This window comes from Notothenia rossii (genome assembly GCF_949606895.1).
Source record: "Notothenia rossii genome assembly, chromosome: 4".
NCBI classification, from domain to species: domain Eukaryota; kingdom Metazoa; phylum Chordata; class Actinopteri; order Perciformes; family Nototheniidae; genus Notothenia; species Notothenia rossii.
The window spans coordinates 4,901,720-4,918,000 of record NC_136902.1 but is presented as its reverse complement, the minus strand read 5'-3'; the positions used below and the strand labels follow the sequence as shown (position 1 = coordinate 4,918,000).

Sequence of the window (16,281 nt, the reverse complement as noted above, 5' to 3'; positions counted from 1 at the left end):
TTATTGGACTCAGGATTCATTCATTTGGATTCCCGCTGAATGAAGAAATTAAAGGACGGCGCAAGTGGAAACAATTCACAAAGGGATTCAACTGTTTAAAACACATGCTCAAAGTAAGCCGGATTTTGCCGATGTGTTTATGTGGATTCAAAAATCGTAAATAATCTACAAAATGGAGGAGACCGATCTGATCGGAGCAACTGTGACAAGTAATCCAACTGAAACCGGCCTGGACAATGACTGTGTTTTAAAAATGCGCTTATCCAGAAAAGCCCGGTTTGGACACTTAACGGGCAGAAGAAACATTTCTATTAAAGAAAGAATTATACATTTCTGTGTTTTTATGCCTTTAATACTAACTTGAATTTTTATTAAAATTAATTAATCAATTTAAAAAAGAAATTATTGTAATGTAGAGACAAGACTTTTAGTTACAATCATGTTGCTTTACAATTATATGTAAAAAAGAAAAAAAAAAAGTCTAAATTTGATATTTTGCCTCAAATCATCTGAGGCCTAGCGCCCCCCAGGTTGGAAACCACTGGCTCAGAGGTTATCATGGATTCTTTGGACCAAAAATATATTGTCTCCCTGCACGTCATGAATCAATAAATTCTCATTTTAGTACTCGAGTCAAATTATTAATATTAACATGTGACGTTCTTTTGACTCCTTAGAGCAGCCTAAATGATAAATACAGCCCAATGCCAGACTACATGTCTCCCTTACTGCTGTGTATCCAGACGGTATGTGTTTATCTCTGAGCTTTGACAACATTTACATTTTATGAACGTGTCCTTCTACAAACGATGTCTCTGTTACTCTCTTTTAGTCTAGAGAAGCTCTACCTGATGACAGTGTGTTCTGATGTAACGACCAAGAGCAGCTGATGTTTCAACAGATAACACAGAAGCATTTAGAGAGACGAGTAAACCTCCCTCTCTCTTTAATTATATCCTACTTTTAAACTTTGTTAGCTGTCATTTGGCCCTTCATGGTGTTTGTTTGACAGTTTGTACGTCTCTGTGCAATGCCTCGTTTTAACTTAAGATAATATTTACGTTAATGTTCTCTTTACACCAACATGTAAGCCGAGGCATTGCAGATAAATGGAAATTAAAAAGTGTGGAAAATAAACAATTATAAAATATAAACATCTCAAAATGGAAAACACAAACAGAACTACAAAATATACAAGTTGACCGTGAAGATACACATCTGTAACTACCTGACAAATTAAAGAATATTGAAGGGCTAAATTACAGCTAACAACATTTAAAAGTAGGCTAGTATTTACATTTAGTACACACATCCTTTCCTCAAGTAGAAGTACAGATACTCGTGTTTAAAAATACTCTGGTCAAAGTAGAAGTACTGACTAAACTTCTTTACTCAAGTAGAAGTAAAGAGGCTTTGAAATGTACTTCAGTAAAAAGTACCCATAACTAGCAGCTGTTTTAAAGAGTACCTGACCTCCCTTTATATTAATAGAACAATAATGTCATTGTTAGCTAATGAATGTTTCCATGCTGAACAACGGCAACATGACAACGTTTTCATTGGTCCCTCTTCTTTAGAGAAGACCAGGAAATGATGGATACACGGATCGTGTTCAAATCAATAGGCACGCAATGACTCTAAATAATAATGATCACGCCACCAAACACACATTCAGACTAAAGGAACCAGCCTGTTTGGGAAATGTGAGAAGTAGAAAGTACAGGTATTTGGGTTCAACATGTAAGAAGTAGAAAGTACAGGTATTTGAGTTCAACATGTAAGAAGTAGAAAGTACAGGTATTTGAGTTCAACATGTAAGAAGTAGAAAGTACAGGTATTTGGGTTCAACATGTAAGAAGTAGAAAGTACAGGTATTTGAGTTCAACATGTAAGAAGTAGAAAGTACAGGTATTTGAGTTCAACATGTAAGAAGTAGAAAGTACAGGTATTTGTGTTCAACATGTAAGAAGTAGAAAGTACAGGTATTTGTGTTCAACATGTAAGAAGTAGAAAGTACAGGTATTTGTGTTTAAAATGTAAGAAGTAGAAAGTACAGGTATTTGTGTTCAACATGTAAGAAGTAGAAAGTACAGGTATTTGTGTTCAACATGTAAGAAGTAGAAAGTACAGGTATTTGTGTTCAACGTGTAAGAAGTAGAAAGTACAGGTATTTGAGTTCAACATGTAAGAAGTAGAAAGTACAGGTATTTGTGTTCAACATGTAAGAAGTAGAAAGTACAGGTATTTGTTCAAAATGTAAGAAGTAGAAAGTACAGGTATTTGTGTTCAAAATGTAAGAAGTAGAAAGTACAGGTATTTGAGTTCAACATGTAAGAAGTAGAAAGTACAGGTATTTGTGTTCAACGTGTAAGAAGTAGAAAGTACAGGTATTTGTGTTCAACATGTAAGAAGTAGAAAGTACAGGTATTTGTGTTCAACATGTAAGAAGTAGAAAGTACAGGTATTTGAGTTCAACATGTAAGAAGTAGAAAGTACAGGTATTTGTGTTCAACGTGTAAGAAGTAGAAAGTACAGGTATTTGTGTTCAACATGTAAGAAGTAGAAAGTACAGGTATTTGTGTTCAAAGTGTAAGAAGTAGAAAGTACAGGTATTTGTGTTCAACATGTAAGAAGTAGAAAGTACAGGTATTTGTGTTCAAAGTGTAAGAAGTAGAAAGTACAGGTATTTGTGTTCAACATGTAAGAAGTAGAAAGTACAGGTATTTGTGTTCAAAGTGTAAGAAGTAGAAAGTACAGGTATTTGTGTTCAACATGTGAGAAGTAGAAAGTACAGGTATTTGAGTTCAACATGTAAGAAGTAGAAAGTACAGGTATTTGTGTTCAACGTGTAAGAAGTAGAAAGTACAGGTATTTGAGTTCAACATGTAAGAAGTAGAAAGTACAGGTATTTGTGTTCAACATGTAAGAAGTAGAAAGTACAGGTATTTGTGTTCAACATGTAAGAAGTAGAAAGTACAGGTATTTGAGTTCAACATGTAAGAAGTAGAAAGTACAGGTATTTGAGTTCAACATGTGAGAAGTAGAAAGTACAGGTATTTGTGTTCAACATGTGAGAAGTAGAAAGTACAGGTATTTGAGTTCAACATGTGAGAAGTAGAAAGTACAGGTATTTGTGTTCAACATGTAAGAAGTAGAAAGTACAGGTATTTGAGTTCAACATGTGAGAAGTAGAAAGTACAGGTATTTGTGTTCAACATGTAAGAAGTAGAAAGTACAGGTATTTGTTCAAAATGTAAGAAGTAGAAAGTACAGGTATTTGTGTTCAAAATGTAAGAAGTAGAAAGTACAGGTATTTGTTCAAAATGTAAGAAGTAGAAAGTACAGGTATTTGTGTTCAAAATGTAAGAAGTAGAAAGTACAGGTATTTGTGTTCAACATGTAAGAAGTAGAAAGTACAGGTATTTGTGTTCAACGTGTAAGAAGTAGAAAGTACAGGTATTTGTGTTCAAAGTGTAAGAAGTAGAAAGTACAGGTATTTGTGTTCAACATGTAAGAAGTAGAAAGTACAGGTATTTGTGTTCAAAGTGTAAGAAGTAGAAAGTACAGGTATTTGTGTTCAACATGTAAGAAGTAGAAAGTACAGGTATTTGTGTTCAAAGTGTAAGAAGTAGAAAGTACAGGTATTTGTGTTCAACATGTAAGAAGTAGAAAGTACAGGTATTTGAGTTCAACATGTAAGAAGTAGAAAGTACAGGTATTTGTGTTCAAAGTGTAAGAAGTAGAAAGTACAGGTATTTGAGTTCAACATGTAAGAAGTAGAAAGTACAGGTATTTGTGTTCAAAGTGTAAGAAGTAGAAAGTACAGGTATTTGTGTTCAACATGTAAGAAGTAGAAAGTACAGGTATTTGTGTTCAAAGTGTAAGAAGTAGAAAGTACAGGTATTTGTGTTCAACATGTGAGAAGTAGAAAGTACAGGTATTTGAGTTCAACATGTAAGAAGTAGAAAGTACAGGTATTTGTGTTCAACGTGTAAGAAGTAGAAAGTACAGGTATTTGTGTTCAACGTGTAAGAAGTAGAAAGTACAGGTATTTGTGTTCAACATGTAAGAAGTAGAAAGTACAGGTATTTGAGTTCAACATGTGAGAAGTAGAAAGTACAGGTATTTGTGTTCAACGTGTAAGAAGTAGAAAGTACAGGTATTTGAGTTCAACATGTGAGAAGTAGAAAGTACAGGTATTTGTGTTCAACGTGTAAGAAGTAGAAAGTACAGGTATTTGTGTTCAACGTGTAAGAAGTAGAAAGTACAGGTATTTGTGTTCAACGTGTAAGAAGTAGAAAGTACAGGTATTTGTGTTCAACATGTAAGAAGTAGAAAGTACAGGTATTTGTGTTCAACATGTAAGAAGTAGAAAGTACAGGTATTTGAGTTCAACATGTGAGAAGTAGAAAGTACAGGTATTTGAGTTCAACATGTAAGAAGTAGAAAGTACAGGTATTTGTGTTCAACATGTAAGAAGTAGAAAGTACAGGTATTTGAGTTCAACATGTAAGAAGTAGAAAGTACAGGTATTTGAGTTCAACATGTGAGAAGTAGAAAGTACAGGTATTTGTGTTCAACATGTAAGAAGTAGAAAGTACAGGTATTTGAGTTCAACATGTAAGAAGTAGAAAGTTCAGGTATTTGAGTTCAAAATGTAAGAAGTAGAAAGTACAGGTATTTGAGTTCAAAATGTAAGAAGTAGAAAGTACAGGTATTTGAGTTCAACATGTAAGAAGTAGAAAGTACAGGTATTTGAGTTCAAAATGTGAGAAGTAGAAAGTACAGGTATTTGTGTTTAAAATGTAAGAAGTAGAAAGTACAGGTATTTGAGTTCAACATGTAAGAAGTAGAAAGTACAGGTATTTGAGTTCAACATGTAAGAAGTAGAAAGTACAGGTATTTGTGTTCAACATGTAAGAAGTAGAAAGTACAGGTATTTGAGTTCAACATGTAAGAAGTAGAAAGTACAGGTATTTGTGTTCAACATGTGAGAAGTAGAAAGTACAGGTATTTGTGTTCAACATGTAAGAAGTAGAAAGTACAGGTATTTGAGTTCAACATGTGAGAAGTAGAAAGTACAGGTATTTGAGTTCAACATGTAAGAAGTAGAAAGTACAGGTATTTGTGTTCAACATGTAAGAAGTAGAAAGTACAGGTATTTGAGTTCAACATGTAAGAAGTAGAAAGTACAGGTATTTGTGTTCAACATGTAAGAAGTAGAAAGTACAGGTATTTGAGTTCAACATGTAAGAAGTAGAAAGTACAGGTATTTGAGTTCAACATGTGAGAAGTAGAAAGTACAGGTATTTGTGTTCAACATGTAAGAAGTAGAAAGTACAGGTATTTGAGTTCAACATGTAAGAAGTAGAAAGTACAGGTATTTGTGTTCAACATGTAAGAAGTAGAAAGTACAGGTATTTGAGTTCAACATGTAAGAAGTAGAAAGTACAGGTATTTGAGTTCAACATGTAAGAAGTAGAAAGTACAGGTATTTGAGTTCAACATGTGAGAAGTAGAAAGTACAGGTATTTGAGTTCAACATGTAAGAAGTAGAAAGTACAGGTATTTGTGTTCAACATGTAAGAAGTAGAAAGTACAGGTATTTGTGTTTAAAATGTAAGAAGTAGAAAGTTCAGGTATTTGTGTTCAACATGTAAGAAGTAGAAAGTACAGGTATTTGTGTTCAACATGTGAGAAGTAGAAAGTACAGGTATTTGAGTTCAACATGTAAGAAGTAGAAAGTACAGGTATTTGTGTTCAACATGTAAGAAGTAGAAAGTACAGGTATTTGTGTTTTAAAATGTAAGAAGTAGAAAGTACAGGTATTTGTGTTTAAAATGTAAGAAGTAGTAAGTACAGGTATTTGTGTTCAACATGTAAGAAGTAGAAAGTACAGGTATTTGTGTTTTAAAATGTGAGAAGTAGAAAGTACAGGTATTTGTGTTTAAAATGTAAGAAGTAGAAAGTACAGGTATTTGTGTTTAAAATGTAAGAAGTAGTAAGTACAGGTATTTGTTCAAAATGTAAGAAGTCAAAGTAAAAAGTCTTCAGAAAAATAAGTAGTGGAGTAAAGTACTGATACCAGAAACATGTACTTAAGTACATTAACAAAATATTTATACTCCACTACTTCCCACCTCTGGTAATGCCTCGCTTTAACATGCCGCTGTAACAGAACAATTCCCCAGTTTGGGATCCATAACGTTTATTTGTGGTTTGAATACACATGGGAGTTAATTATAAACCAAAACATGTACACTTATACTGTTTTCTTTATTTTTATATACCGCACGGTGGAAAGGAGCAGGGAGAAGAACATCTTATCTTACCTGCCCCTTCTTAAAAAATGAAATAACCATAAAAAAGTAAAATAAAAGCAATATTCTTTCAGTCACAGTTGCTTACAAATACTGAAACGTAAAACCAATCAAAAGTCAACTTCACACTGTCTAATTATGCTTTCTTTATACATATTCTTAAACAAACATTTTTTCTTACAGCCCCTTTTAATGTAAAGGTTTCCTATTATTCTGTTTTTCATCAATATATTATAGGTCTCAGATATATACAGAGCCTGTGTCTGATTGGCTGAAACACCAAACACATTGCAGCATTACCCATAATCCCCTCTGTTTCAGCCCTGTTTCCAAAGTGCTGATTCTCTGTCTGTTACTTTAGATGAAAATAAGGAGCCCCTCCCCACGCCCCTCTGAGAGAGATTTGGTTACAAAGAACTCAATGGTGCACTAGGAGGAGATTCAGGTGATAAGGGGGGGGGGGGTTACCTTGGTTGCTGATTGGCTAATGGTTACACATGACAACACATCATTATGACATCATAAAGTGGCCAAAATCTGATCAGCTCATTTTCAGACAGGTTTTTATAGAAATGGATCAAAAAGAGAGAGAATCTTTATTCCTGAAACTTTCAGAGTCTCTTTCCACAGAGGGGACACATGTTGATGTAGAAGAGACATGAAGAAGTGGGGACACATGTTGATGTAGAAGAGACATGAGGAAGAGGGGACACATGTTGATGTAGAAGAGACATGAGGAAGAGGGGACACATGTTGATGTAGAAGAGACATGAAGAAGAGGGGACACATGTTGATGTAGAAGAGACATGAAGAAGAGGGGACACATGTTGATGTAGAAGAGACATGAAGAAGAGGGGACACATGTTGATGTAGAAGAGACATGAAGAAGAGGGGACACATGTTGATGTAGAAGAGACATGAAGAAGAGGGGACACATGTTGATGTGGAAGAGACATGAAGAAGAGGGGACACATGTTGATGTAGAAGAGACATGAAGAAGAGGGGACACATGTTGATGTGGAAGAGACATGAAGAAGAGGGGACACATGTTGATGTAGAAGAGACATGAAGAAGAGGGGACACATGTTGATGTAGAAGAGACATGAAGAAGAGGGGACACATGCTGATGTAGAAGACACATGGAGAAGAGGGGACACATGTTGATGTAGAAGAGACATGAGGAAGAGGATTTTAATAGGTGACCTTTAAGTATGTCTTATCTGATGTCATCTTGTCCCCCAGGAGACGGACTGGGACGCGGCCTCGCAGTTCCTCCCGGCCTCCGACCCCCGGCAGCATCAGAAGAAGCCGGGTCAGAGGAGGCAGATGTGGGTCGGAGTCGGTCTCCTATTGGCTGCTTCTGCTGTCGCTCTCATCACCGGACTGCTGGTGTGGCACTTCCACTGTGAGAACGGCTATCACACACATGTTAGCCTTTGCACACCATTTACATCAGGGGTGTCCAAACTACGGCCCGGGGGCCAAATGCGGCCCGCGGACCATTTTGAATCGGCCCTCAGCAGATTCAAAAAAGCATAGTGACTTCAGTAAAATAAACTTCTGTCTTATATTGTACTTCTTAAATATATATGTTCAAATATATATAACACAGTATTCATGTGTTAATGAGACCACTTTCAAATAAATACAGTCCATTAAAGTTGGAAACACGTTCTAACAAATCTTAGTTGATAATAAAAAAAGCCAAATAAATCATTTCCATAACAAGCTTGAAATCTACCCTTCATATTTCCTCTTATTATAATCGATCTGAAGCTTCTGTTTTAAGGAATGGGCTTCTAACAAAATAAAGAAAACCCTCTGGAGAGCTGTGAGCTGTTTCTGTCTTACAGCATTTAGCGATCAAGTATCGAGAATAATGTACCTACATTGGATTGATTTTTCCAACTTATAACTGAACTTATGAGGCAGTATAACTCACCTCACTTCAGCGGCCCAGTCCTTCGTATCTTGTCTGTATGTGGCCCTCAGTGAAAACAGTTTGGACACCCCAGATTCACATGCACAAACACCTATAGATAAGATAAGAAGTACTTTATTGATCCCAATGTGGGAAATGTTTGCATTTCAGCAGCATAAAAACAAGGCATCGGAGAAATTAGAAGACTGGAAATAAACAATCCAAAATGTAAACGTCTCAAATAGAAATGAAGTGAGGATATTATATAAAAATGAATTGTGCAAGAAATGGATTATGAAATATTAAATATTAAATTGAATATGAATGTAAAATGCACCGTGTGATTCCAGTTATCAAGAGAAGCTCTTTTTAAGAATAACAAACAGGACAGCACAGATTAATACAATTAAAGATAACATTTACATTATATACAGTAACTTTAAAATAGGAAATGAATAAAAATGAACATTTATACATATTTGGGTCATATATACATATTAGATATATTTGTATTTACATGTATGTGTGTCGATAAAAAGTGATTGTGGAAACTGTGTGTTTTATGGTTTTACAACCAGGGCTTAACATGCAACACACACACAAGTAACATGTACTTTATATAAAATCTGCTCTATTTGCACAATAACTTTGACCTGCATACATACATTCAAATATATTTAACAATCCAGACTCAAATATGTATATGTTTAATTCAATTAATTCATTTCTTGTTTTAACAGCTACTTTCCTGTATATACTTTTAATTGTATCTCTCATTTAATTAATCTTGTGTGAATCTGTACTGTACTTTCGCTCTCACTCTGTTGCTGCTTAAACTCCTCAATTTCCCCACGGCGATTAATTAAGATCCATCTTATCTTATCTTATTACACACTACAGGAAAGAGAAACCCCAGAAAGCAGTAAAGGGCCTCTTCAGTTCTTTCCAGAGTAATGTTTGTGTAGTTGCTGTGTGACTTTGACAATATTTTCCTATTCAAACGGGATGATTTGGACATTGAGGGATTGATATCCAGCATCGTGATTAACTGTGTGATCCTCCGTCTCTTCAGTACGCAGAGACGTCCGAGTGCAGAAGGTTTTTATCGGCTCCATGGGGATCGATAACCAGCCGTTTGTCGCCGAGTACGAAGATCCAGAAGACCCCAAATTCACTCACCTGGCCTCTCTGGTCAGGAAGCAGGTGAGACTGAAGATCACCTGCTCAAGAACTGTGTTTCAGGGACTACTTTACGTACCATTTTATGATACATATACTTCTACGCCACTACATGTGAAGGCACATTGTGTACTTTATACTTCCTACATGTATTTAACACTCCTTTGTTAATAAGAACACATGACATGCTTACAGTGTTTGAGACAAGGCATCACAGCACTACTAATACAGACAAACTACAACATTACAATTATAAGAACGTTTTTAATTAATGTATTTTATATTAAAGTTATTCTGTGAAAGAGCTATTCTGCCTACCGAGTGCTTTTACTTTTGATACCTGGAGTACATTATGTGGATAATACTTTTGCTTAAGTAACATTTTGTATTCAGAACTTAGACTTGTACTGCAGTATTTTAAGATTTCAGAACTTCTTCCATCACAGGACTGTAGTATTTTTACAGTACTGATACTTTCTGTATTTGTTGATGTAATGATGGGAACACTGGACGGATATTTATTTTCTGTGCCTTCTGTCTTTCAGCTGAAACTGATTTACTCCAAAAACTCGGTGCTGGCCAAACACTTTAAAGGCGCCTCAGTGCAGGCCTTCAGGTAACGATCACACACACACTGAGATGTTTAGACTTTACTTAAAGGTGGGGTAGGTAAGTTTGAGAAACCGGCTCGAGATACACTTGTTGTTATAATCCATGGAATGCTCTTAACATCCCGATAGCAATGAATATCTTAAAGGGGACCTATCATGCAAAATGCACTTTTGTACGTCTTTTCTACATGAACATGTGTCCCCGGTGTTCCAGGGAACTCACCAAGTGTCAGAAAACACAACCCTCTCTATTTTCCTCCATACCCAAATCTCTTAAAAAGGGTCTGCAAAGGATCTGATACAGACTGATCCAGATTTGAACACTTCTATGACGTCACAGAAGTGGCGCTACGGCTATTGGGCCAACTCCACCAATCAGGAGGAGACAGCCACGGACATTGCCGTTGGAAAGCGCTGGAGACGCTGTAGTACATATGCCAGGCCTGTAGATGGTGCTGTTCTCACAGAATCAGCCCATGATGCAAAGACAGTGTTACATTGAGTGAAATGAGGAATGGCTAAAATGCATGATCTGTTTGGTATTTTGAAAAATAAAAAGTATAAATATGCCTCATATAGGTATGGTCCTACAATATATTATTCAAATATAGCATGATAGGTCCACTTTAAGTGCTTTGACAAAAAATACATAATAAATATCATCTGTGGAAGCCGTGGCGCTGTAAAAAGCACGACCAATCATCTGAGCCGGCCCGGCTAAAGTAACTGGATGGCCTACCTGCCTGTCAGCCTTCCATCTGTGCACAAACTTACCTCGTGCCCTCATTGGTCATGTGCGTGTTCGTGTGTGTTGGAGGAGGGGCTCTGTGAGGAAGGGGCAGATTTCTTCCGGCTGTGTATTTTCACATTCTAGCGCACTCGAGCTGGTTTCTCCAAAATTACCTAGATTCTCTCTCTTTTTGATCCATTTCTATAAAAACCTGTCTGAAAATGAGCTGATCAGATTTTGGCCACTTTATGATGTCATAACGATGTTTTGTCTTGTGTAACCATTAGCCAATCAGCAACCAAGGTAACCCCCCCCCCCCCCCCCCCCCTTATCACCTGAATCTCCTCTTAGAGCACCATTGAGTTCTTTGTAACCAAATCTCTCTCAGAGGGGCGTGGGGAGGGGCTCCTTATTTTCATCTAAAGTAACAGACAGAGAATCAGCCCTTTGGAAACAGGGCTGAAACAGAGGGGATTATGGGTAATGCTGCAATGATCTGTTTGGTGTTTCAGCCAATCAGAGACAGGCTCTGTATATATCTGAGACCTATAATATATTGATGAAACACAGAATAATAGGAGACCTTTAAGGTATGTTTTCTTTAGTAACTCTTCTTGTTGTCTCCGCAGTGAGGGAGACAGCGGCACAGACAGCGTCATGGCGTATTATGAGTCGGAGTTCGATGTTCACGTCAGCCAGCAGAAGGCGCTGGACGAGGCCATCGAGTCTCAGCAGGCGACGGCCTCAAGTCAATCAGGACGACACGGACGAATCCTGCTGAAACCGGCCGACGCTCTGAACGTCCACAACGTCGTGTCCCGAGGTCTGAATCCATCCCAATGCTTATATCGAATATATTATAATTCAAAGTCGACTTTATTATTTATTTATCCAACAGGGACATTGCACATTAATTAAAATCCAAGAGTATATAACTTATACTGTACATATAAATAACTAATATTAATGTTTGATCTTTCTGTCCACAGCTATAGACCCACGCTTGAACAGGAACTCTTTATTCGGTGAGTTTGGTGGTGTTTATTTTAATTTCTCATATGAATGTCTTTAAAATTCAAGGTTTTGACACTCTCCGTTATTTTGACACCTAAAACCACATATTGATTGGTTCTTTTTAGTTTTTTTATTAGTTGCCTTATTGATTGTCAATGACATTTATAGTGAAATGTTTACAAAATATGTCAAATTTTTCGTTTTCTTTTGTACTTCTAGTAATTTAATTAAAAAAAAATAAGAAATTGCGTTGTGCTTTTGGTGTTACATGTTGTGTATTAATCAATCAAAATTTGATCACAAAAAAATAAATGTTGATTGTAGTAACATAACATTTCCCCTGTTTATTTTCCAGTGAAAAAGACGTTTAATGTCCACGTCAAAGAGCCCGGTGTGGTTCAGTCTCCGGGGTTTCCGGACTCTTCCTACCCTCCGAACGTGTTCCTGCAGTGGAGGCTCCGGGCCGACCCAAAGCACCGCGTCCGGCTGGACTTCCACACCCTGATCCTGGAGGACGACTGCCAGCAGGACTTCATCCAGATCTACGACTCCCTCGCCCCCATCGAGCCCCGCGTCCTCACTGAGTGAGAACCGCATACTTTGACAACTTCTCCAAGAAATCGTAAAACTATTTGTTGATAACAAAATAAAGTGGGGAAATATATGTCTCACAGAGGACATATTCTGCTGATGTTCAGGTGTATATCAGTATGTAGTGTCTCTACTTTAAAGAGTCCTCTCCTGCTGATGTTCAGGTGTATATCAGTATGTAGTGTCTCTACTTTAAAGAGTCCTCTCCTGCTGATGTTCAGGTGTATATCAGTAGGTAGTGTCTCTACTTTAAAGAGTGCTCTCCTGCTGATGTTCAGGTGTATATCAGTAGGTAGTGTCTCTACTTTAAAGAGTCCTCTCCTGCTGATGTTCAGGTATATATCAGTATGTAGTGTCTCTACTTTAAAGAGTCCTCCTGCTGATGTTCTGGTGTATATCAGTGTGTAGTGTCTCCACTTTAAAGAGTCCTCTCCTGCTGATGTTCAGGTGTATATCAGTATGTAGTACCTCTACTTTAAAGAGTCCTCTCCTGCTGATGTTCAGGTGTATATCAGTATGTAGTGTCTCTACTTTAAAGAGTCCTCTCCTGCTGATGTTCAGGTGTATATCAGTATGTAGTGTCTCTACTTTAAAGAGTCCTCTCCTACTGATGTTCAGGTGTATATCAGTATGTAGTGTCTCTACTTTAAAGAGTCCTCTCCTGCTGATGTTCAGGTGTATATCAGTATGTAGTGTCTCTACTTTAAAGAGTCCTCTCCTGCTGATGTTCAGGTGTATATCAGTATGTAGTGTCTCTACTTTAAAGAGTCCTCTCCTGCTGATGTTCAGGTGTATATCAGTATGTAGTGTCTCTACTTTAAAGAGTCCTCTCCTGCTGATGTCCAGGTGTGTATCAATATGTAGTGTCTCTACTTTAAAGAGTCCTCTCCTGCTGATGTTCAGGTGTATATCAGTATGTAGTGTCTCTACTTTAAAGAGTCCTCTCCTGCTGATGTCCATGTGTATATCAGTATGTAGTGTCTCTACTTTAAAGAGTCCTCTCCTGCTGATGTTCAGGTGTATATCAGTATGTAGTGTCTCTACTTTAAAGAGTCCTCTCCTGCTGATGTTCAGGTGTATATCAGTATGTAGTGTCTCTACTTTAAAGAGTCCTCTCCTGCTGATGTTCAGGTGTATATCAGTATGTAGTGTCTCTACTTTAAAGAGTCCTCTCCTGCTGATGTTCAGGTGTATATCAGTATGTAGTGTCTCTACTTTAAAGAGTCCTCTCCTGCTGATGTACAGTTGTATATCAGTATGTAGTGTCTCTACTTTAAAGAGTCCTCTCCTGCTGATGTTCAGGTGTATATCAGTATGTAGTGTCTCTACTTTAAAGAGTCCTCTCCTGCTGATGTTCAGGTGTATATCAGTATGTAGTGTCTCTACTTTAAAGAGTCCTCTCCTGCTGATGTTCAGGACCCAGGAGTTCAAAACTTTTAATCTCAATCAGATCCGATCCGATTTTGAAATCCCATTTTTTGTGATCCAGGATCAGACAAATCGGCCAGATGTTGTCCCTGGAGTTCAAAGCAATTCAGGATAGGATCAGCCTGATCCAGATTCAGACTTTTCAAGATGACTAGATCCTGAATATCAGTGCTTTAATCCTACCGAGCGCCATCTAGTGGACATGAAAAATAATACAAGGAAGACAAGAGACCACATTGCAGAGACATCTATAATGTCTAATTCTATTTTTAAATTTGAAAGGTGATGACAGATATTTTTACTTTAATCTAAATTACATTTGTGATTGACAATCTTTGTTGTGATACTTTTATGAGCACAAACATTTATGTCATCAATATTTGGTTGAAAACAAAATAGACCACCACAAACGTGAGCAAAAATGGAAGAATAAAATGTATTTCCCATGAAGGTTAAAAATGGTGTATTATTTCAGTTAACAAACGCTGCCATCTTATTTAAATTGAAGCATATTTTTAAAATAAATTGTACAGTACATTTTGCTCTAGTAATCCACTGGAAATCCACCCCTCTGGTTTTGAACTCCTGTGCTCAGGGCCCAGGAGTTCAAAACTTTTAATCCCTATCTGATCAAATCAGATTTGGATTTTGGGGAGTTCAAAACCAAAAAACAGGATTAGGATCACTTTGATATCCGAGATCAGGAAATCCAATCCAAGCTTTAATCTGGATCAAATCTTCAAAACGGGTAGTTCAAACCGACAACACAGGATTGGGATCAGTTTGATCCCAAAAAACTGGATTACCCTGATCCCACCAGAGGGGTGGATTTCCAGTGGATTACCAGAGCAAAATGTACTGTACCATTTATTTTAAAATATGTTTCAATTAAAATAAGATGGCAACGTTTGTTAACTGAAATAATACACACTTTTGTAGCCTTCATGGGAAATCAATTTTATTTTTCATTTTTTGCTCAGGTTTGTGGTGGCCTATTTTGTTTTCAACCAAATGTTGATGACATAAATGTTTGTGCTCATAAAAGTATCACAACAAAGATTGTCAATCACAAATGTTATTTAGATTAAAGAAAAAATATCTTCAACAAAAATAATGTCCATTAATTTGTCATCACCTTTCAAAAGTAATTGCCGACAACTGATGTCTCTGCGATGTGGTCTCTGTCTTCCTTGTATTATTTTTCATGTCCACTAGATGGCGATTGGTAGGATTAAAGCACTGATATTCAGGATCTAGTCATCTTGAAAAGTCTGAATCTGGATCAGGCTGATCCTATCCTGAATTGCTTTGAACTCCAGGGACAAAATTTGGCCGACTTGTCTGATCCTGGATCACAAAAAATGGGATTTCAAAATCTGATCGGATCAGATAGGGATTAAATGTTTTGAACTCCTGGGTCCAGGTGTTCTTCAGTACTAACTCCACTCTCTCCTCAGACAGTGTGGATATCCTCACGGCTCTCTCTCCTTCGTCTCCTCTGGAAACGTCCTCCTGCTGACGCTGATCACCAGCGAGGAGAAAAACTTCCCTGGATTCAGAGCCAACTACTCCCAGATCCCTCTCACTGAGCAAGGTACGGCAGGAAGTACAAACACTGCAGTAATATTGTACATCACTGATCCACTGAAACACATTATATTCACACATCTAAAAAAAAAAAATAGACTTCTAATATTGTTTGATTCCTTAATTTGCTCTAGGGATAAATTCCTCCAATAACGTCATTTCTGTAAAGCCTTCAGTGATGACATCTCTTGCTATAGCCTGAGCAAGCAGTTGATTGACAGAAAAACAACTATTAATAAATGGTACATTGATGTATACAATGTGAATGTGAATTTGAGACACTGTGGAAAGCAAGATGTTTGCATCACTGATGGTAATGAATTGTGGCTGTTAACATTCACTAGCAATTTGTCTAAAAGTTATTTTTGCATTATGCTTGCACAAAATTACCCGAAAGAATTATGAATTATTACAATTAGATACAACTGATTGACTTTTTCTCAACATTTTGACTTTTTCTCAAAAATCTCAAAATTCAAACTTTTTCTCAAAATCTCAAAATTCTGACTTTTTAACAAAATTCTCTTTTTTTCCACAAAATATGACCTTTTCTCAAAAAACTCAAAATTCAAACTTGTTCTCAAAATGTAGACTTTTCAACAAAATTCTGACTCTTTCTCAAAAATATGACTTTTTAACAAAATTCTGACTTTTTCTCAAAAATCTCAAAATTCAAACTTTTTCTCAAAATCTAAAAATTCTGACTTTTTAACAAAATTCTGACTTTTTCTCAAAACTCAAACTTGTTCTCAAAATCTCAAAAATCTGACTTTCTCAAAAATCTGACTTTCTGAATACTTAACATTTTTTAATAATCCCTGGTCCCTAGCTTGAGCTTCAATCTCAGGATCCATGTATCTGTGATCCTCTCCAGAATGGAAGGAGTCATCACATACAGAG

At 36.8% G+C, this 16,281-nt stretch overlaps 1 protein-coding gene across 1 annotated transcript in view; it reads left to right on the top strand.

The window, feature by feature from the left end:
• Window positions 1–16,281, top strand: part of LOC307036702 (suppressor of tumorigenicity 14 protein homolog) — a 36,169-nt gene that overhangs the window by 2,673 nt on the left and 17,215 nt on the right. Inside the window, exons 2-8 of the mRNA XM_079677238.1 lie at window positions 7,563–7,725; window positions 9,314–9,444; window positions 9,966–10,036; window positions 11,391–11,584; window positions 11,751–11,786; window positions 12,131–12,359; window positions 15,252–15,388. Of these exons, the coding sequence (XP_079533364.1) occupies window positions 7,563–7,725; window positions 9,314–9,444; window positions 9,966–10,036; window positions 11,391–11,584; window positions 11,751–11,786; window positions 12,131–12,359; window positions 15,252–15,388 (961 nt within the window). The remainder of the gene's footprint in view (window positions 1–7,562; window positions 7,726–9,313; window positions 9,445–9,965; window positions 10,037–11,390; window positions 11,585–11,750; window positions 11,787–12,130; window positions 12,360–15,251; window positions 15,389–16,281) is intronic.